We start from the raw sequence: 24,147 nt of genomic DNA, 5'->3' as shown, positions 1-24,147 counted from the left end.
TATAATATTTACACATGTAGTTTTATACGAATATATAGTTACTATTCTTTTGATATACTTGGACTGTTGTTACTTCTAAGCATAAGATCAATTCCTCCCCCTCTTTCTTTTCTATCATATGACTTCAGATAAAAAGTTCCCCTTTTGTAATAAAAAGTTAGTTATAGTGGATATGAGATATTTAGGGAACTAGAAAGGAATTTAAGTTATTATCCAGTTCAACTATTGTAATAGATGAGAATACTGAGCTTCATAGAGATGAAGTACATAATTTTTCTACATCAATTGAGGATAACAGAGTAGTTTCCTATAATTGTGAGTAATTAGATGTAAAATGTTAAAAACAGTGCTTAGCACATAACAATTGATAAGCATTACCCACCAGTAGTAGTAGTAGTAGTAGTAGTAGTAGTGACAGTAATGATAGTAGTAGTGATAATGTGGTATGTAATGATAGTAGCAGTGGTATTATTATTACATCATAATGTGCTACATTTATTAAATACAAATACTTTAGAATAAATTTGATAATAGATATAATATTACGTCAACCATGTCTAGGCCTTTTTATTTTTTTAAAGATTTTATTTGAGAGTGCAAGTGAGACAACATGGTGTGTCAGAGAGCAGGAGCAGGAATGGGGGGAGAGCACGAAGGGTGATGGGGGAGCATGGGTAGAGGGAAAGGGAGAAAGATGGAGAAGAGAGGGAGAAGCAAGCTTTCTGCTGAGCAGGGAGCTCAACTTGGGGATTGATCCCAGGACCCCAGGATCATAACCTGAGCTGAAGGCCGGTGCTCAACAAACTGAGATACTCAGGTGCCCCTATCATGTCTAGCCTTTTTTTAAAGATTTTATTTATCTATTCATGAGAGACACAGCAGAGACATCGGCAGAGGGAGAAGCAGGCTCCCTGCAAGGAGCCTGATGTGGGACTTGATCCAGGATCCCGGGATCATGCCCTGATTGGAAGGCAGATGCCCAACTGCTGAGCCACCCAGGTGTCCCTGTCTAGACCTTTTTAAAAGATAATAGATGTGATAGTAATTATAAAGATATACCTCAAGAATCTAAGAGGAGTTAATGAACAGAAATTGGTATAACTCTAAAAGTTAGAAGCCAATTTTACTCTATGTAGTAGTTACACATATGCTAATCTGGGAATGTTATATTTGACATATGATTATTAAGTTCTTTAGTATAAAAAATCATTCTACTAAAAATGTGTGTTTTTATGATTGTTAATTATAATTATTTTGCATATCAAACACCAGATATAAATGGATTTTTCTAAACTTTAAAAAGACAAGTTAGGTTTTGCTTAATAGTATTTAATGATTTTGACAAGATAATGAGAGGTTTAATTCTTTTGTTTTTAAGATTGTATTTATTTGTTTGTTTATTTATTTGAACTCTCCACCCAATGTAGGGTTTGAACTTATAGTCTTGAGATCAGGAGTCACATGCTCTACTAACTGAGCCAACCAGGTTTCCTCCATTTTTTTAAGATTTTATTTTTTAAAGACATTTAATTCTTTTTAAATGAAGTGACTGAATTTATATTTTGAACTGGACTAATAATGATTCCTGGGCCTTAAGGAAAATATACTGTAAGTTTTCAATTGCTTGCCAAAAATTTTGGAATATAATATACAACTTTGGAATAAGGTAAAGTTAGTGGATTTCACTCAACTGGAATTATTCTTCCTTGGTTAAGGAGGCATTATCTATCTTGTGGATTTTCTCTTTTTTTCCTTCCCCTTCTCACTCTCTATTTTATTTAGCATTTACTTTGTTACCCTTCCATAGAAGAATAAGCAGAGAAGAGAAGAAGTTGAAATTCACAATCGACACTCTTGCTGCTATTTAGTATTTAAGGTAAATGTAAGGAAAAGGTGAAAATTATTGGCTGAAGTGAAGATTTAAAATTTTCCTGGTTTTTATATGAACTAGTGTCTTTATCCACATCTGTACATGACCTAATGTCTACCCATGGTTTGAAAGTTAATTCTATTTGTGAAGATTATCTCTCCTTTCTCTCTCTTTTATCTCCATCCCTACTTATGCTATCCAAATTCAGTCCTCATCTCCACTGCCAGGATGAGAGCAAACTCCTTTTACATAAATTCCTTGTTTGTAGTCTTACTCCAAGCCCTCTCTCTATTCCCAACACTAAAGTGGTTTAATTGATATCAGACCAGATCATCCCCCTGCTTATTTCTTTATTACTTCCCATTACCTATAGGATAAAATCCAAGCTAAAATTTTACATGGTTAAAAATTTCCTTCACAATTTAGCTTCTACTTTCATCTTTCTACATCATCTCCCATGATTCACTTCATTAAATTCAGAGTAATAACAATCTGTTTATAGTTGCCCATGTATAAAGCTTCTTGCCTTCATGCCTATGCTTACTGATACCTCTATTGAGAATGTCCAAATCACTCAGATACTTTCCTGCCCTTACTTAGCCTGCCAATCTTCAATACTCAGGTTCAAGTGTCAGCAACAGGGAGCCTTCCTCAACTATTCACTTCCCCACCAAACTGAACTAACTACCCCTTCTCTGTATAGCCATATATACTGTGCTTCATTGTTCTTGCCACATTGTCTTGAATTAACTGGTTGGTTGTGCTGGCCCTCTAAAATGTAAATCTCTCAAAGACAAGGACTGAGTTTTATTTATCTTATTTATCTATCACTGTTCTTGGCAAAGAGCATTTCGTCTACAAGAAATTATTAGATTATTTGCATCCAGGAATATTTTATGAAATTGTGAGGAAGCTAAGAATATTCATGTTTTCTAAATCTGCAAGTGGCCTGAAGTCAGATATATTTCATTATCTTTTATAATTAAAGAGAAAGAGTATAAATATCTTACCTTGTGAATTGCACACAGTATTTGATTCTTAGCCTGTCATTTTTTTCAGTAGTTCCAAGCTATCCCTAAGAATATTTCTACTATTATTGAATATATTTACAACAAAATGTTTATTCTGTAATTGAACTTGTTAAACTTACTTCTGCTTTGAAGCTCAACTGCAAGTTGTCTTTCAAGGTTTTCTCTAATTTCTCTCTCTCTATAGAGCTCCATTCGCAGTTCCTTTTTTTCTTGTTGAATCTGCTTCTCCTGGATGTGAGCGTTATCCAAAGCCACTTTCAGCAGACCCTGTCAAAGTACAGAAAATGACATGCAGTTCATCTTATCTGTTTTAGTTTCTCAAATGTGAAATAATTTATGTAGATGCTAATGTCTTGTATTACATTTATTTTGTTTATAGAAATATTGTTGACCTGAATGTTGGTCAACAGTGTCTCCACGGAGGACAGACTATCAGCGAAAATGAGTGGTCCAGGAAATCCAGGAGGCAATGCCTGCCCAGGAGTCAGTTGGATCTTGTCCAAGGGTGACTTCATTGTTGGAATTTGAAATGGTACCTCTTCTGCAAAAAGAAAATTAATATCAGAGCATTCACGAATTAAGAGCTCAAAAACTTCACTGTGTTTCCTTTACCTCTAATAGCATCTATAAATATTTTATTTCTATAACTAGATGATGGAAAACTCTCAATTGGAACTCATACCTATCCCCCAGCTGCCTCTACTTTCTTAAAATAAATGTTTCAGTAAATAATCAGTGAAAATGAAACAACATTTGCTGCTAAAGAGGCATGAGACTTGGAGAAACAAATTTATGATATGTTTATGAATACCTATAAATTAAATAACCAGATCACCTTCTTGTAAAGCATACACTGCATTTTTTTAAAAAACTGTCATCTATCTATCATCTATCTATCATCTCCATTCTTTAATATCTTTATCAAAGTATAATTCATACATAATAAAATTCACCTATCTTAAGTGTACATTTCAATGATTTTCAGTGGATATGAGAGTAGTACAGAGTAGTTTCCTATAATTGTGAGTAATTAGATGTAAAATACATCACAAATGTATATTAGAACAGCTTGATCACCACAAAAATACTCCTGATGCCCACTTACAGTTAATCTCCTGCCCCAGCCCCAGCCCTTGGCAACAGCTAATTTACTTTCTATCTCTATAGGACTGCCTATTCTGGATATTTTATACAAATAGATGCAATATGTGGTCTTTTATGTCTGGCTTCTTTTACTTAGCAGAATGTTTTTGACGTTCATCCATGTGGTAGCATGTTTCAGTGGTTTCTTCCTTTATATTGCTGAAAAGTATTCCATTACATGGATACATTGCCCTCTGTTTAATTATTTACTAGCTGACAGGAATTTTGATTATTTCTGGTGTTACCTTTTATTTTGAAGAATATTACTTATGAAAAAATATCACCTGTGGCATATAAACACAAGCTGTATTTTCTCCTTTTATTTTTATATTATCTTCTCTCACATCTTCATTACATTAACAAGATTCTTTCTTAGCTTCCAATAGAATTTTTGTTTAATAAAATGTTTCAAATTTGTCTTGAACAGATCTATCTAATTACAAAAGGAATTTTCTCTTACACTGGGAACCTAACTACATGACTATATCTTTGAATTCTGATTGCAAATCTTTTATGTGAGATGTATGAACCAGATAGCAAAGTTTTCCCTGCAATTAGAAACTGGAGATTTTTTTCTTTTTTAACATAGGTAAGTATAAAAGGCTACAAAGAAGTGATCTTGGAAGGTAATCAAACAAACCCTGGTGTTCTCTCTTTTTTTTTCATTCACCTATTTTTTGAGAAAGAGAGAGAATGGGAGAAAGGGGCAAAGGAAGAGGAAGAGAGAGAATCTCAAGCATACACCCAACCTAGCACAGAGCCTGACGCAGGGCTCGATCTCAGGACTCTGAGATTATGACCCTTGCTGAAACCAAGAGTTGTTGCTTCACCAACTGAGCTGCCCAGGTGTCCCCAAACCCTGGAATTCTTAAATGCCTTCAACTACAGTGCATGAGGGGTAAATCATAGTACCTCAGACAAAATTACTCTACTCACCACAGTCTCTTTACTTCAGTAATGGGCCACAAACAAAGTTTGAAAATATGCATATCCCTGGTCAGAAAAATTTTCAGTGACCCCATATATTACAAAAATCATCCAAGAAAAGAAAAACCTAGGCTTGAATCTGGACCTAAACAATTTCCACAAAAATCTAGCTATTGGTTCTGGTTCCAGTGGTGATAGAAATATGGATTTATTGTACAGATATAGCTAATTTTGTAATTGCAAGCAGCCTATACATCTAGTATGCAGTCTTGAACCACACAGATTTCATAGTCATCATTGTTTGCTGCATAGCAAATGACATGCCCTATTTACTGTATGGAAAGCTGTGGCATAGAATTCTGGGAAACTTCTGTGAGATTTGTAATGGGACAGCATTATCTCTGAATAAAATGTTTTTAATAGAGATCACCTTTTCCAAATTCTTTTCTTTTACAACTTCCAATTTCCCAAAATCTATACTGATAAAAATGCTAAGCAATTATTTTATAGAATTAACAGTTTCATATTATTTTTTTAATTTATTTTTTATTGGTGTTCAATTTACTAACATACAGAATAACCCCCAGTGCCCGTCACCCATTCACTCCCACCCCCCGCCCTCCTCCCCTTCCACCACCCCTAGTTCGTTTCCCAGAGTTAGCAGTCTTTACGTTCTGTCTCCCTTTCTGATATTTCCCACACATTTCTTCCCCCTTCCCTTATATTCCCTTTCACTATTATTTATATTCCCCAAATGAATGAGAACATATAATGTTTGTCCTTCTCCGACTGACTTACTTCACTCAGCATAATACCCTCCAGTTCCATCCACGTTGAAGCAAATGGTGGGTATTTGTCATTTCTAACAGCTGAGTAATATTCCATTGTATACATAAACCACATCTTCTTTATCCATTCATCTTTTGTTGGACACCGAGGCTCCTTCCACAGTTTGGCTATCGTGGCCATTGCTGCTATAAACATCGGGGTGCAGGTGTCCCGGTGTTTCATTGCATTTGTATCTTTGGGGTAAATCCCCAACAGTGCAATTGCTGGGTCGTAGGGCAGGTATATTTTTAACTGTTTGAGGAACCTCCACACAGTTTTCCAGAGTGGCTGCACCAGTTCACATTCCCACCAACAGTGTATGAGGGTTCCCTTTTCTCCGCATCCTCTCCAACATTTGTTGTTTCCTGCCTTGTTAATTTTCCCCATTCTCACTGGTGTGAGGTGGTATCTCATTGTAGTTTTGATTTGTATTTCCCTGATGGCAAGTGATGCAGAGCATTTTCTCATGTGCATGTTGGCCATGTCTATGTCTTCCTCTGTGAGATTTCTGTTCATGTCTTTTGCCCATTTCATGATTGGATTGTTTGTTTCTTTGGTGTTGAGTTTGATAAGTTCTTTATAGATCTTGGAAACTAGCCCTTTATCTGATATGTCATTTGCAAATATCTTTTCCCATTCTGTAGGTTGTCTTTGAGTTTTGTTGACTGTATCCTTTGCTGTGCAAAAGCTTCTTATCTTGATGAAGTCCCAATAGTTCATTTTTGCTTTTGTTTCTTTTGCCTTCGTGGATGTATCTTGCAAGAAGTTACTATGGCCGAGTTCAAAAAGGGTGTTGCCTGTGTTCTTCTCTAGGATTTTGATGGAATCTTGTCTCACATTTAGATCTTTCATCCATTTTGAGTTTATCTTTGTGTATGGTGAAAGAGAGTGGTCTAGTTTCATTCTTCTGCATGTGGATGTCCAATTTTCCCAGCACCATTTATTGAAGAGACTGTCTTTCTTCCAATGGATAGTCTTTCCTCCTTTATCGAATATTAGTTGACCATAAAGTTCAGGGTCCACTTCTGGATTCTCTATTCTGTTCCACTGATCTATGTGTCTGTTTTTGTGCCAGTACCACACTGTCTTGATGACCACAGCTTTGTAGTACAACCTGAAATCTGGCATTGTGATGCCCCCAGATATGGTTTTCTTTTTTAAAATTCCCCTGGCTATTCGGGGTCTTTTCTGATTCCACACAAATCTTAAAATAATTTGTTCTAACTCTCTGAAGAAAGTCCATGGTATTTTGATAGGGATTGCATTAAACGTGTATATTGCCCTGGGTAACACTGACATTTTCACAATATTAATTCTGCCAATCCATGAGCATGGAATATTTTTCCATCTCTTTGTGTCTTCCTCAATTTCTTTCAGAAGTGTTCTATAGTTTTGAGGGTATAGATCCTTTACATCTTTGGTTAGGTTTATTCCTAGGTATCTTATGCTTTTGGGTGCAATTGTAAATGGGATTGACTCCTTAATTTCTCTTTCTTCAGTCTCATTGTTAGTGTATAGAAATGCCACTGATTTCTGGGCATTGATTTTGTATCCTGCCACGCTACCGAATTGCTGTATGAGATCTAGCAATCTTGGGGTGGATACTTCTGTGTTTTCTATGTAGAGTATCATGTCATCGGCGAAGAGGGAGAGTGTGACTTCTTCTTTGCCAATTTGAATGCCTTTAATGTCTTTTTGTTGTCTGATTGCTGAGGCTAGGACTTCCAGTACTATGTTGAATAGCAGGGGTGAGAATGGACATCCCTGTCTTGTTCCTGATCTTAGGGGAAAGGCTCCCAGTGCTTCCCCACTGAGAATGATATTTGCTGTGGGCTTTTCATAGATGGCTTTTAAGATGTCAAGGAATGTTCCCTCTATCCCTACACTCTGAAGAGTTTTGATCAGGAATGGAAGCTGTATTTTGTCAAATGCTTTCTCTGCATCCAATGAGAGGATCATATGGTTCTTGGTTTTTCTCTTGCTGATATGATGAATCACATTGATTGTTTTACGGGTGTTGAACCAGCCTTGTGTCCCAGGGATAAATCCTACTTGGTCATGGTGAATAATATTTTTAATGTACTGTTGGATCCTATTGGCCAGTATCTTGTTGAGAATTTTTGCATCCATGTTCATCAGGGATATTGGTCTGTAATTCTCCTTTTTGGTGGGGTCTTTGTCTGGTTTTGGAATTAAGGTGATGCTGGCCTCATAGAACGAATTTGGAAGTACTCCATCTCTTTCTATATTTCCAAACAGCTTTAGGAGAATAGGTATGGTTTCTTCTTTAAACGTTTGATAAAATTCCCCTGGGAAGCCATCTGGCCCTGGACTCTTGTGTCTTGGGAGGTTTTTGATGACTGCTTCAATTTCCTCCCTGGTTATTGGCCTGTTCAGGTTTTCTATTTCTTCCTGTTCCAGTTTTGGTAGTTTGTGGCTTTCCAGGAATGCGTCCATTTCTTCTAGATTGCCTAATTTATTGGTGTATAGCTGTTCATAATATGTTTTTAAAATTGTTGGTCTTTCCTTGGTGTTGGTAGTGATCTCTCCTTTCTCATTCATGATTTTATTAATTTGAGTCTTCTCTCTCTTCTTTTTAATAAGGCTGGCTAATGGTTTATCTATCTTATTAATTCTTTCAAAGAACCAACTCCTGGTTCTGTTGATCTGTTCCACAGTTCTTCTGGTCTCGATTTCATTGAGTTCTGCTCGAATCTTTATTAACTCCCTTCTTCTCTTGGGTGTAGGATCTATTTGCTGTTTTTTCTCTAGCTCCTTTATGTGTAAGGTTAGCTTCTGTATTTGAGTTCTTTCCAGTTTTTGAATGGATGCTTGTATTGCGATGTATTTCCCCCTTAGGACTGCTTTTGCAGCATCCCAAAGATTTTGAACGGTTGTATCTTCATTCTCATTAGTTTCCATGAATCTTTTTAATTCTTCCTTAATTTCCTGGTTGACCCTTTTATCTTTTAGCAGGATGGTCCTTAACCTCCACGTGTTTGAGGTCCTTCCAAACTTCTTGTTGTGATTTAGTTCTAATTTCAAGGCATTATGGTCTGAGAATATGCAGGGGACAATCCCAATCTTTTGGTATCGGTTCAGACCCGATTTGTGACCCAATATGTGGTCTATTCTGGAGAAAGTTCCATGTGCGCTTGAGAAGAATGTGTATTCAGTTGAGTTTGGATGTAAAGTTCTGTAGATATCTGTGAAATCCATCTGGTCCAGTGTATCATAAAGCTCTCGTTTCTTTGGAGATGTTGTGCTTAGAAGACCTATCGAGTATAGAAAGAGCTAGATTGAAGTCACCAAGTATAAGTGTATTATTATCTAAGTATTTCTTCACTTTGGTTAATAATTGATTGATATATTTGGCAGCTCCCACATTCGGGGCATATATATTGAGGATTGTTAAGTCCTCTTGTTGAATAGATCCTTTAAGTATGATATAGTGTCCCTCTTCATCTCTCACTACAGTCTTTGGGGTAATTTTAGTTTATCTGATATAAGGATGGCTACCCCTGCTTTCTTTTGAGGACCATTCGAATGGTAAATGGTTCTCCAACCTTTTATTTTCAGGCTGTATGTGTTCTTCTGTCTAAAATGAGTCTCTTGTAGACAGCAAATAGATGGGTCCTGCTTTTTTATCCAGTCTGAAACCCTGCGCCTTTTGATGGGTCATTAAGCCCGTTCACGGTCAGAGTTACAATTGAGAGATAGGAGTTTAGTCTCATCATGGTATCTATTCAGTCTTTGTTTTTGTGGATTGTTGCACTGAACTTCTTCTTAAAGGGGAATTTTAAGAGTCCCCCTTAAAATTTCTTGCAGAGCTGGTTTGGAGGTCACATATTCTTTTAGTTGCTGCCTGTCTTGGAAGCTCTTTATCTCTCCTTCCATTTTGAATGAGAGCCTTGCTGGATAAAGTATTCTTGGTTGCATGTTCTTCTCATTTAGGACCCTGAATATATCCTGCCAGCCCTTTCTGGCCTGCCATGTCTCTGTGGAGAGGTCTGCTGTTACCTTAATACTCCTCCCCATAAAAGTCAGGGATTTCTTGTCTCTTGCTGCTTTAAGGATCTTCTCTTTATCTTTGGAATTTGCAAGCTTCACTATTAAATGTCGAGGTGTTGAACGGTTTTTATTGATTTTAGGGGGGGATCTCTCTATTTCCTGGATCTGAATGCCTGTTTCCCTTCCCAGATTAGGAAAGTTTTCAGCTAGGGTTTGTTCAAATACATATTCTGGCCCTCTGGCCCTTTCGGCACCCTCGGGAACCCCAATAAAACGTAGGTTTTTCTAGTCAGGCTGTCGTTTATTTCCCTTAATCTATCTTCATGGTCTTTTAATTGTTTGTCTCTTTTTTCCTCAGTTTCCCTCTTTGCTATCAACTTGTCTTCTATGTCACTCACTCATTCTTCCACCTCGTTAACCCTCGTCGTTAGGACTTCTAGTTTGGATTGCATCTCATTCAATTGATTTTTAATTTCTGCCTGATTAGCTCTAAATTCTGCAGTCATGAAGTCTCTTGAGTCCTTTATACTTTTTTCTAGAGCCACCAGGAGCTGTATAATAGTGCTTCTGAATTGGCTTTCTGACATTGAATTGTAATCCAGATTTTGTAACTCTGTGGGAGAGAGGACTGTTTCTGATTCTTTCTTTTGAGGTGAGGTTTTCCTTCTAGTCATTTTGCTCAGTGCAGAGTGGCCAAAAGCAAGTTGTATTGGGAAAAAGAGAAAAAGAGAGGAGAGAAAGAAGGAAAGAAAAGAGAAAGAGAAAAAAAAGGGAAGAAAAAAAACGGAAAAAAAAAGAAGAAAAAGAGAAAGAAAAGGAAAGGAGAAAAAAAAAGGGGGGTGGGGGAAGGAAACAAATCAAAAAGCAAAACAAAACAACAACAAAAAAAAGAACCACCGGGGAGTATCTTCTGATTCTGTGTACTTTAAGTCCCTTGGCTTCCCCTGGAAGTTGTCAGTCTAGCTGGTGTTCTGGGGGAGGGGCCTGTTGTGCTGATTTTCAGGTGTTAGCAGTTGGGGGAGCTGCTGTGCCCCCTGCCTGGTGCAGGGCTCAGTGGGGGGTGTTTACCCCGTGAGGCCGCAGGAGGAACAGCCCCAGTGGCGGGGCAGCTCTGGAAACCTGGATCAGCTCCGGCAGGAACTCCGTCTGCAGGGCCTGGAGGCTCCGGGCCGGGCCGCTGATGTGCTCAGCTGGGGCAGGAGCGTCCTCGCTGTCCTGGACCCTCCCGGCCTCTGCCTGTCCCGGGGGAGGCGGGATCCTGGGCTGTGTCCCGGCGCCCTGTGCTCCGGAGCCTGCGCTGGTGGATTCGCGCTCCCGGGCCGCGCAGCCCCCTCCGCGGAGCCGCCGCCCGAGCCCCCCGAGCTGCTCCTGGAATCGCGCAGCCCCCTCCGCACCGAGCCTCTTCCTCTGCCCGAGCCCCTCCGAGCTGCTCCCGCCCCGCAGCCCCCTCCGCGGAGCCGCCGGCTGAGCCCCTCCGAGCTGCTCCGGGTCCCGCCGGGTCCCGCCGTGCGCGCTGCAGCCCTTAGGGAGCTCGGCGCACTCTCCCGGGGCGCAGGTGTCTGTTACTGTCCCAGGGAGCCCGAGGGCATCCTCGCCCTCCTGGGTCCTGCTCCCACTCCCCGCGAGCCCCTTTTCGCCCGGGAAGGTCGGTGCAGCTCCTGCGTCTCCGGGACGGGGCTCTCCTGTCCTGGGGACACTCGCCCCGGCCTCAGCCCGGCTCCTCGCGGGGCCCCTCCCCCTTGGAGGCCTTTGTTTCTTTACTTCTTTTTCCCCGTCTTCCTACCTTGATAGAAGCGCGAACTCTTCTCACTGTTGCATTCCAGCTGGTCTCTCTTTAATTCTCAGGCCCAATTCATAGATTTTCAGGATGATTGGAAGGTTTTCTAGGTAATTTGGTGGAGACAGGTGATTTGGGGACCCTACTCTTCCGCCATCTTGCTCCTCCCCCCCATATTATTTGAATCCAAAATGTTATAAAAAGCATTTGTTTATTGGTCTTGAAGAATTCAATAAAATGACACCTGGGTGGCTCAGTCGTTAAGCATCTGCCTTTAGCTCAAGCCATGATTCCACGGTCCTAGGATCAGTCTGCATAGGTCTCCCTGCTCAGTGGGGAGTCTGCTTCTCCCTCTCCCTCTGCACCTCCCACCCCATTTGTACTCTCTCTTGCTCCCTCTCAAATAAATAAATAAAATGTTTTTTTAAAAAAGGAATTCAATAAAATGTATAAATTAACCTATTAATTTTCTTTTAGCACAGGAATCTATAATAAACATATTCTCAGGAATTGTTTTATCATAAAACATAAAAAATAATATTTTGATTATAAATGCATGATGCATGTGTCTTGTACAACTCCACTGTTGTGAAATTAACCCTAAACTCTTTCCTTCCTTCCTTCCTTCCTTCCTTCCTTCCTTCCTTCCTTCCTTCCTTCCTTCCTTCCTTCCTTCCTTCCTTCCCAGTGGTGGTTTTGGAAGAGGTAACTATTCCAGAGGGAGTGAGCACAATATTAGAAATTCTATGATCTACTTCAACTACAATGTTTGAACATTTGAAATATGTTATTAAGAAACTAAATTCTAAAATGTCTTAGGCAGCATCTCTAGTGCTTCTAAAGTACATTTCTCAACACCTAACCAAGCAATATTATGTCTTATTTCTATGGTTTGAAGTCTGTATTTAGATAGTATTTTGTTTTCTGCACTTTATAAGTGGATCAAATAACTTCATAATGGGGATCCCTGGGTGGCGCAGCGGTTTGGCGCTTGCCTTTGGCCCGGGGCGTGATCCTGGAGACCCGGGATCGAATCCCACATCGGGCTCCGGGTGCATGGAGCCTGCTTCTCCCTCTGCCTGTGTCTCTGCCTCTCTCTCTCTCTCTCTGTGTGACTATCATGAATAAATAAATAAAATCTTTAAAAAAATAACTTCATAATGATTTATTGATAATAACTGGAGAGGTTTTATGCTTTTGCACTGTTGTTTATAAATCTTAAAGTATGAATTTATTTAGTCTGGAAGATCTATTTTTACAAAACGAACTGCTACAAAGTTAGAACATTGACATCCTGCTGAGTCTAAGATAATATAATCTTTCCCCTGAATAAATATTTTCTATCTGGGGCAGAATTCTTAAAATTAATAGATCCTTTGTTCTGTATCACTCTATATACAAGTAACCTCATTAATAAGAATCTGAGGAGTTTTCTACAAACAAGATATGCAAAAAGAAAAGCAATACATTCATCATGCATAAAACAAAATTAAAACTATATTAAAATTCCTAGAAGTCACCTATTTGGAGATGAAATAAATGCTATTAAGTTGGCTGAAAGGAAAATTATTATGGACTATGAAAACAGGTCGCATGGTCTATACTTTGTAATGTTGCTGTATAGTAGATTGAAGTTTCAAAATAGCATTACTCTTTTTAAAAGAGATGGACACAGTTGAATTAGGTGTTGCTTGCCACAGTGAGGATCAAATGCACAAAGAATCATATTTCATCGGACCTAGTCAACACCAGGAAAATAAATAGAAATATAAGAGGTATGCAGGCAATGATTCATTTTGATAATCTGGCCCAAGAGAGACACATAGAGACAGCACACAGATCTAAGCTTCTACCAAAAGACAAATAGGACACAGAGGGTGGGAATTGGGATGACAGTGTAGCAGGGGTCACATCGATTTTCAGAAGCAGTTTTCACACAGATGAGATAACCCTGGACTCTATTTGGCCCATTGTTCATATCCTACTTGTCCCACAAGCAATAAATTTCCTAGACCTAGAAAAAGGCAGTAAAGAAGAAGGATTCTACTTATGACTTCTTATGATTAAGTTTCTGTGATAACCAAACATGCTTTTTCAGACCAAGGTCACATTGCATGTTAAGGTCCATAATAGCCTAAAGCTAGTCGAAGTGTATTATGTTTTGGTGTAAATGAGTGAAAATATCAAACCATTTGTCTTTTTTTTTCTGATTTAAATTCCACGCTACAAAAATGTATAACAAATGCATTAGAAATCTATTTCAATCTTGTAATAGGTCTTCACATCTGAATGACATCAACATTTTGCTCAGAATTTAAAGACATTCACTATTATGTACAAATGTTTCCCATAGACCTGATAAATCCTAATTGTTAATGAAATTAAATATAGACAAGTACTAGAACCATAGATTGTCAGGTAAATAAGAGTAACTCTTTGTAAGCCAGGGAGAAAGGGTTTTGGCTGAGCATTTTGATTTAAAAGGCTGGTGTTCAAAATGTGTATATTAAAACCTTTATCAACACATATGATGCAATGGTATAAACTAAAAGATAAAGATAGGACAACTGTTATCTAGTTGAGGACATCAGCAACCTCTTCATTCATTGAAGCAAAGTGGAGACTGCTTTTATTGAGCCTGTTGGCTAAACTTGCTATAATTTGTATAGCACTTGGAAATCTATTTGCTGAACAAACTCTTAATTTTAATTTCTTCCTTAGGGCCCGGATGAATAGATGTTAAACTTGACAAGAACTTTATTTGTAGAAAAAAGATAAACATTTGATAATTACTCAGAATGAAGAAATTCCCCTAAGAATTAAAATCAAGACTGCTAGACTTTCTATATGAACGTAGTGCTTATTTTCCCACTTTTTCATAGTTCAGTGTTTCTTCTTTCCTCTGGGCTTTGAGGATTATAATACAGGATTAGAAAATGAACACCACTGACTCACTCAGCAGTGGAAAAATGCAGCCACCTGCCATCAGGTCATCAGCTTTTATTCTTTAACAAATAAATTATATTTCTCTATTTGATTTGCGTGCTTTCCCCTAAATAGAGCTGTCAAGAGACTTTCTTTTGTTGGTGCCATCAGTATTACATTTGGCAGAAGCAAGACACCTGCTTCCCTCTTCCAGACAGATGAACAATAACAACAAAATGACCAACTGCTGTGTAATGATGTGACTTGCATGAATATAAGAAAGTGTTCATCGTCTGAGTTTAACAATGAATGATTCAAATGTTGCCCTTCCTGAATGTGGAAAAGAAAAACTTGATCCCTAAATTGTTACATTTCTTTAGGGAAATGAAAAAGAAATTATGCTGACAAATGAAAACCAAAAACTAGTAGTGAGCAGATGAAGGGTCACCAGCCTGAGAAAGTATGATATGATACTTCTAAAACTAGAATGGCTCTGTTTTACTCTGGATCTTTATATGATCAATTTGACATAATAGGTCCCTTTATAAATTATGAATTAGAAAGAAGTCAACTTTCAGATAAAATATTATCCTGATAACAAATATTATATCCAGTGAAGGATTGGAAGAAGTATGATACCCAGCGCTTGCTGTTCAGGAGCTGATACACCTTGAATAAAAGTCAATGAGTTATAGAAGCAGACAATTAAGTGTGAAATCATGTGACTTAGGCTGTTAAGTGCCTCTCAAAGGGAAGAATACTTCAGTCTGGAGTAAGCACTTAAACTAATCCATTCATTATAGCTGAGAAGTGTTCCCACTATCCTTAAAGTCCCATGGATTTCCCTAAGATATTAGGTATGCCAACAGTGTTTCTTACTCAAACTAATAGTGAACAAACTGGGTTAAACAATAATAAACAGTTTTAATTAAAGCAAGGGTTAGCAGATAAATTACAAGGTGCTTAGTGAAATTTGATTTTCGGATAAATAGCAAATGATTGTTCAATGTTTGTCCAAAAATACTCCATGGGTCATCATTATACTAAAAGAATAATTTGTTCTTGGGGCACCTGGTGGCTCAGTCAATTTCAGCTTAGGTCATGATATCAGGGTCCTGGGATTGAGCATCACATAGGGCTCCCTGTTCAATGGAGAGTCTGTGTCATCCCTCTCCCTCCCCCTGTTTGTGCTCTCTCGTGCCCTCTCTCTCTCAAATAAATAAAATCAATCTTTTTTAAAAAATCAAATCAGGGTCATGAGATCCAGCCTCCTTTCAGGTTTCTCATTCAGTGGGGAGTCTGCTTCAGATTCTCTTTCTTCCTCTCCCTCTGCCCCTACACCCCATGCATGCATATACTCTCTCTCTCTAATAAACAAATCTTTAAGATGATAATAATATGTTGTTTATCTGATTCAAATATCACTGGACATGTTGTTCTCTTTTTTGTTTGCAAAGTATATTAAAGCAAACAACTCAGGTCCTTTAAAAAGCTAGTGCTAAATATAAGCATATGTTACATATTAGTTTAGGCAGCCGAGAGCATAATGATGAACAGCAAAAGATGCCAAACTCTGACTGTGTAGGTTTGAAACTCTGTTCTGTGATTTACTAGCCCCTGAGAAAGTTACTTAATTTTTCTGTGCCTCAATTTCCTCATCTGTAAAGTTCAGATAATAATACCTATCTCATAAGGTTGTTTGTTATAAAGATTAATGAGCTACTATTTGTAAAGCTTTTACAACAATACCTGACCCAAAGGAAATGCAAAATAATTGTTTGTTAAATAAACTAAATGGTGAGGTGCCTGGATGGTTCAGATGGTTAGGTGCCTGCCTTCCGCTCAGGTCATGATCCCAGGGTCCTGGGATTGACCCCTACATGATCTCCTTGATCTGTGGGGAGCTTGCTTCTCTCTCTCTCCCTCTGCTTGTGCTCTCTCTGTCAAGTAAATAAATAAAATCTTAGAAAAATTAAAGAGCGATTGAAAATTCCCAGGAGTGGGAGACGAGCCTAAAATAAAATATTTGAACACCTAAGCATCCATCAACACCTCATAAAACATGTGGCAAAATACTTTTCTTAGGTAGTAATTGTATAAGCCTGGCTTTACCCTAAATTATGCCAATGTTACTTTTTCAGTTATCAAAGGTCTGAAGAGACTTCTTAAGTCAAGGTCAGTGTCTCAACTGGGGGTAATTTTGTAGTCCAAAGGACATTTGGCAATGGCTGGAGACATTTTTGACTGTCAGAACTGAGGGGGTAGGAGCATGTGATACTGGCATCTTTCTGCACTGAGCTTCTACTAGAGAGTTTAATAAGCTTAATAAGATACTTTGTGATTTAGAACATAATACTTTACAAGGTATGTTTTATAGATCTTATGCATTTAATTTTGGGTACTTAACTCCAGTTCTTTGCTCAAATGCCACCTTATTATTGAAATCTATACTGAACACCCTATTTAATATTGCAACTTGCACTCCTATTTTCACTCCTTTAACATGTTTTCTTTTTTCCTGGAAAATGTATCACCAAAAATATACAATATAACTTACTTATTAACTATTTTTGTTATCTATTTTATCTCACTACAATATATTCTTTAGGAAAATGGGAACTTTGTTTTTCTAAAAATTTGTCCAATGCTGTTTTCTCAGTATCTAAATAGTAACTATCCTGGGTCTACGGCACATGTACTGACTTTGGATGTGCCAAATGGTAATCTTAAATCTTGAGGTAATATTTTTACTCATCAAAATGATTCCATTATCTTTTTCCATTTAAAAAGACAATATTGTAAATGAATATGTAATTTGAATTTTTTTATATAAGTATATGGTCAGAAAGGAAGAAAGAGGGTGGAGGTGAGGAGCTTCTGGTCAAATCTCAGCCTTTTCAATAAAGTCAATGATTACTATATATATAATGTGACAAACTGAAAGTTTGTAATTTTGAAAAATAGTTGATATAGTTGTCATAACATGCCTACTGTATATTTATTGAACTTGTCTACATATTATAGTCCTTTGAGCAAAAAATAGTAAAATATAAATAGTTGGCTCACACACATACTTTCCCATCATCTTTGAGATGATATATTATTGCATCAAAAATAAAGCAAACTTGACTGATTTTTAGAAGTATATCTATATTTACTAGAGCCTAGAAATTAAAAAAAAGGCTGAGGATCCAGAATGAAAAGCAATCTTACACACAGACCAGGATTTGCTCTGAAAACTGCAAGACAGACAAAAATTTCTAACATAAAAAAACAAACAGTACCAGAGCCATGTGCAAGTCCCTTCTCCAGAAAACTACCCTGGCTACTTCTGTGAATAAGGCTGCAGAGATAACATTAACTGAATGGAGAGTAAGAATGTAACAATCTGCATTAGAAATTGACAAACAAGAGGCAGGAGTGGGCATAGAGGTAAAATGGGAAGGAAGCATGTGTTTAGGAAAGATTCTGGGGAGGGCACACATTTCCATCAATTAGCTGACTGTTTCAGGTGATAATGTTTTATTATGCTGACTTATCTTTAAAATGGCCTCAGAGCTTCAATATAACCCTGCTTTTACCCTTACTAGGGGTTTGGTCATCAGGCTGATCAGGCTGACTGCAGAGGCTATAAAGCAGATTTCTCATTTTGTTTCTCTGCCAGGAAATGTGCAAGACTTTCCATCAACTAGAAAGCTCTCTTCTAAATCTGGCACAAATCAGGAAGACAAATTTATTGTTCTGACCTGGAAATTCAGGTGCTAACTTTAAAATCACTGTTGTTGTTGTTGTTGTTTTGACTTAACATATCTGACTAGAGAGGTTTGGTGGAAGGTACAATGGAACATGATCCTAATATCTAGCACTTTAACAGCATGAGTTCTTTAACTGTATTATGTATCAGAATGTCCTGTTTTTTAAAAAGTTCCCAACTCCCAAAGTTTCTGATTTATTAGGCCTGGGGTAGGGCCTGTCTACTCGAATTTCTAGGTGCCCAAATTGATAGTTGATGTTACTGGTTTGGGGACCACAGCTTGAGAAACCATTGGATTATATAAAAGTCAAATTTTGCTACCTTTAAACATGATTAATACTGCTGATGTAGGAATGAGTTAGGGGTAGATGGGGCTAGGCAGGGAAAGATAAGGGAAAGGCCCAGAGTCAGGCTCCCAGAAATCTGTGGGCTCCCTTAAACCACAAGGACACCAAAAGGCCCAGAGTCAGGCTTCTACCTATCCCAAGAAAACAGAGATAAGACAGTAAAAATATAGAAAATAATAAGCCTGGCTCCCTAGCTCCAAAATGTTAGGGAGTATCTCCCTTTAATGGCTACTAAGTAATCACAGAAACTCACCAGACCACAAACAAATATGTCATTGAGGTGTTATCAATAGTCCCTGCTCAAACCAAGACTGCACAAGAATCTCAAGGCCTCGGGCTCCTTGGCTAGTTTCTCAATAAAAGACTGCCACTAAAAGCTCTCAGTGATAACCCTACTGGGGCCCCTGTCCCTTCTGAGAGCTTTCTCTGTATCTCTGCTCAATAAACCTCTATCTTTTGCTCACTCTCTGTTGTCCACGAGATTTCATTCTTCCACTCTGTGAGACAAGAATCTAGCTCTCCCAGATCACTCCCTCTTATCACAATATCTTTTTAAGCTAGCCTGTACAATTTTTAAAAATCTTTTCAAAATGATAACTATATTTTAAATATATATTTTCACAGCTTTAAGAATTGCATGAAATTAAAGACACATCAATGAGCCTCTTCTACAGACCTAGAGATTCTAAAAATCAATTTACACTGCACTGAAAGGAAGTGTATAATGGAAACTATTTAGAAACAGAATTGGGCAGCCGGGGTGGCTCAGTGGTTTAGTGCCGCCTTCAGCCCAAGGTCTGATCCTGGAGACCTGGAATTGAGTCCCCCGTCAGGCTCCCTGCATGGAGTCTGCTGCTCCCTCTGCCTGTGTCTCTACCTCTCTCTCTTTCTCTCTCTCCCTCCCTCTCTCTCTCTCTCTGTCTCTCATGAATAAATAATAAAACCTTTAAAAAAAACATAGAATTGGGAAACAAAATAATAAAAAAAAACAAATGTGAGTCTACAAAGTTTAAAGCAAAATTCTTTTCCAAGGATGAATTTAACATAAGCAATTGTTTAATAAGGAAAATCACACTCCTATGGATTAATCCTTACATAGTATTTCCCTATATTCAGGAAAGGTGGAAACTGAGTATTCTGGTAGGATTAAGGTTTAAAAATAAAGATAGTTCAAAATCAGAATTACACTGTCATAGAAAACTTGTCAATAATAGTCTATATAGCAGTTTATAATTTGTCATTTCCTATAAAATCTTTAATAAGAAATGAATAGATATACAGGTTTGACATTTATATAGATATCCTCACTAATAATGGCAATTATACCTATTTATAATCTGTGCATAGTCATATTTTTTATTTTACCTCCATACCAATTATAGAAAATTAAGAATACTCTTTTATCATTGGTTATCTCTCTCTCTTCCCTCTCACAGACACACAAACATGCACATGCATACATGAATGCCTCCATACACACACTGGTGAGAATATATGTTGATTTTTTTGTTTTAGCTAAGAAATAAGCAACTGAGGAACTAAGGCACCATAATTTTATGATAAAAATTATGAAATGTTTTCTTAATAGATGAGCAATCATAATAGCAACACTGTTATAAACCTAGCCAGTTCATAATATCATTTAATTTAATTATTTTACAAAGCTGAATTTTTAAAATAAGTATTAATAATTAGGGCAAAGCACTGTGTTTTTCACATTTTTCTTTCTTGTGTAATGGAGGCATTAAGACTCTCAAACCTGTTGAAGCCCTCTGAAAACTTCTACAATTTTATCAAAGAAGCAGGCATCTATCAGTAATGCTCCACTCAACAACCTTTGCCAAATGTACAATCCTCCTTTTAGATGTTGTCTATTGCCCTGAGAACTTACTTTATCCATTGAACAAGCTCTTTTTTTTTTGGATAAAATGATAATTTATAAGATACAGTTAAAGGGGCAGGGTAAACACAATCAGTAGAACATATTAATATGCCATTTTATTTCATGTTTCAACATTGTTCTTCCTCATCTTCATTTATAGGTACATTGGAGGGCTTGTTTCCATTTTACTCTCTTTATTTTCAATATTTGTATCTAATTTTTTTATTTATGAAACTTTATTTTATTTGACAGTATATTGTGGAAATACTTTTGTTGTAAACATACATTCATGGTACACAGTATTTTTTAAAGATTTTATTTATTTATTCATGAGAGATACAGAGAGAGAGAGCCAGAGACCAAGGCAGAGGGAGAAGCAGGCTCCCTGTGAGGAGCCTGATGTGGGAACCAATTCCCGGGACCCTGAGGTTATTCCCTGAGCTGAAGGCTAGACTTTCAACTGCTGAGTCAGGCATCCCGGGCTGAGCCACCCAGGCATCTTGGTACACAGTATTCTTTTAGTGATTTCATTGTATTCAATCCTATGATGTAACTTATAAATTCTTAATCCATTTGTTTTCTGAACACTCAAAGCACATTTGGATACTCTCTTAGGGCATTTTCTACTTATTATGTATTACTATGTATTTGATTGTGCCTTTATTTTCCTATTCTGCTGTAAGTTTCTATAGAGTAAGAACTGTGTTTCACTAATGTACTATATGTTGGCTAATTGAATTTAAATTGAAAAAAAAAGAGCTGTGTTTCAATTTCTAATTGGTCTCCATAATTGCTACCAAATCCACAGGATTGCCTTGGTAAAAGCAGATATTATTTTTCCTAAATTCATTAACTACTTCAAGCCAGAACAAAGATCACCAATCAAACTAGTTATAATGTTGCTTCAAATTATTGTTTCTAAATGCAATAACTTAAGGACATTTATCAGAAACATTTAGTGAATACTTGGTGGGCATGGTATTGTGATGAAAATTAAGACGAGTTCACAGAATTTTAAATTAAAGTGTGTGGTAGTGATTTCTTCTAATAACTATATTAGACAATTATACTTTGCCTGTGTGACAAAGAGAAATAATTCCAAAAAATCTCAATCAATTAAAGAATTTTCACAGATGTATTTTTCAGCTTAATTTCAGTGGTTATTCAAGGGTTAATCACCAAATATCCCCACTTTCTTTTTTTAAAACATTTTCCCCCTAAAATGTAGGAGTCTGTTATTTTACTCACAACACAATGAATATGATTAGATCTCTCTGTATTTTGGGATGTTATATCTCTAAACCTTAGTGTCCCTATTTTAGAGTGGGAAGAACCACCTCAAAGGGCTCAATGAAGGACCTGAGTGGGAAAAATTAGAGAGAGAGAGACAAACCATGAGAGACTCTTAAATCTTGGAAATGAACAAAGGGTTGTGGAAGGGGAGGTGGGCTGGGGGTAAGGGTCACTGGGTGATGGGCACTGAGGAGGGCACTTGATGGGATGAGCACTGGGTGTTACACCATATGTTGGCAAATTGAATTTCAATTAAAAAAAGAGAGAAGGTGGGGCAAGATGGTGGAGGAGTAGGGTCCCCAAGACCCCCGTTCCCACAAACTTACCTAGGTAACTTTCAAATCGTCCTGAAAATCTACGAATTCAGCCTGAGATATAAAGAGAGAACAGCTGGAATGCTACAGTGAGAAGAGTTCACGCTTCTATCAAGATAGGAAGAAGGAAAAAAATAAATAAAAAAGCATCCAAGGGGGAGGGGCCCCCACGAGGAGCTGGCCTAAGGCTGCGCAGAGCGTGCCCCCAGGAAAGCCCAGTCCCTGAGAAGCAGGAGCTTCACCAATCTTCCCGGACAGAAAGGCACAGAGAGCTCGGGCAGAATCCCAGGAGGGGCAGGGATATCCTCCGGCTCCCAGGGGCACTAAGAGAGGAAGTGCGCCCCCGGGGAGAGTGTGCCACACATCCTTGGCTGAGCTCCCTAAAGGGCTGGAGCACACACCCTGCAGGGTCTGGGAACAGCTCAGGCAGCGCCTCCACGTGGAGGGGGCTGCAAGGCACTGGAAGCACGATTCCAGCAGCGCAAGCCCTGGAGCCAAGGGGGCTGGGAGACAGAGCCCAAGATCCGGCGCTCCCCCCAGGACAGGGGGAGGCCGGGAGCACACAGGGCAACAAGGACTCCCCTGCCCCTTGGCTGCACCCAGCAGATCGGAACCCCCACCCCACCCCCACCCTGAGCATCCAGGCCCCTGGGGACTGGGAGCTGCAGTAGTTACTGTGGGAGCTGCCTCCAGAGCTGGAGAGCTGGCCGCCACCACTGTTCTTGTTCCTCCTTCTGTCACCTTGTACCTGGTACTGACCAGGGGCCTCACAGGATAAACAGCTCCCACTGAGCCATGCACCTGGCAGGGGGCGGGGCAGCTCCCCCAGGTGCGCATACCTGAGAATCAACACGGCAGGCCCCTCCCCCAGAAGACCAGCAGGAAGGACAGGGGAAAAGCAAGTTATTGACCAAGCACCGCTGGAAACCTCCAGGGGAAGTCGAGGGATTTACAGTATACAGAATCAAAGGATACTCCCCCTTGTTTTTTGTTTTCTGTTTGTTTCCTCCCCCCTCCCTTTTTCCCTCTCCTTTTCTCCTTTTTCCAGTACAATTGATTTTTGGCCACTCTGTACTTAGCAAAATGACTAAAAGGAAAAAGTCACCACAAAAGAGAATCAGAAACAGTATTCTCTCCCACAGAGATACAGAATTTGGATTACAATTCAATGTCAGAAAGCCAATTCAGAAGCACAATTATAAAGCTACTGGTGGCTCTAGGAAAAAGCATAAAGGATTCAAGAGACTTCATGATGGAAGAATTTAGATCTAATCAGGCTGAAATTAAAAATCAATTAAATGAGACGCAATCCAAATTTGAGGTCCTAATCATGAGGGTTAATGTGGTAGAAGACCAAGTGAGTGACATAGAAGACAAGCTGATGACAAGGAATGAAGCTGAGGAAAAAAGACAAAAACAATTAAAACATCATGAGGATATGTGAAGGGAAATAAGTGACAGCCTCAGAAGGAAAAATCTACATTTAATTGGGGTTCCCGGGGGCGCCGAAAGTGACAGAGGACCAGAAAGTATATTTGAACAAATCATAGCTGAGAACTTCCCTCAGAACAGAAACAGGCATTCAGATCCAGGAAATAGAGAGATTCCCACCCTAAAATCAATAAAAACTGTTCAACACCTGGACATTTAATAGTGAAACTTGCAAATTCCAAAGATAAAGAGAAGATCCTTAAAGCAGCAAGAGACAAGAGATCCCTAAACTTTATGGGGAGAAGTATTAGGTAAAGAGAATACTTCTCCACAGAGACCTGGCAGGCCAGAAAGGGCTGGCAGGATATATTCAGGGTCCTAAATGAGAAGAACACGCAGCCAAGAATACTCTATCCAGAAAAGCTATCATTCAGAATAAAAGGAGAGATAAAGAGCTTCCAAGATAGGCAGAAACTAAAAGAATATGTGACCACCAAGCCAGCTCTGCAAGAAATACTAAGGGGGACTCTGTACAAGAAAGAGGAAGTCCAAGGAAATAATCCACAAAAACAGGGACTGAATAGGTATCATGATGACACTAAATTCATATTTTT

General features: G+C 38.5%; 1 protein-coding gene across 2 annotated transcripts in view; it reads right to left on the bottom strand.

Moving 5' to 3' along the window:
* DACH2 (dachshund family transcription factor 2) overlaps nucleotides 1-24,147 on the bottom strand; it is a 180,806-nt gene that overhangs the window by 27,927 nt on the left and 128,732 nt on the right. For both annotated transcript variants that reach the window (XM_049107473.1, XM_049107472.1), the window contains exons 4-5: nucleotides 3,294-3,442; nucleotides 3,021-3,168 (exon numbers count right to left, since the gene is read on the bottom strand). In XM_049107473.1, the coding sequence (XP_048963430.1) occupies nucleotides 3,021-3,168; nucleotides 3,294-3,442 (297 nt within the window). The remainder of the gene's footprint in view (nucleotides 1-3,020; nucleotides 3,169-3,293; nucleotides 3,443-24,147) is intronic.

The sequence above is a fragment of the Canis lupus genome, chromosome X (assembly GCF_003254725.2).
Source record: "Canis lupus dingo isolate Sandy chromosome X, ASM325472v2, whole genome shotgun sequence".
NCBI lineage: Eukaryota > Metazoa > Chordata > Mammalia > Carnivora > Canidae > Canis > Canis lupus.
This window is presented reverse-complemented; position numbering and strand designations above follow the sequence as displayed.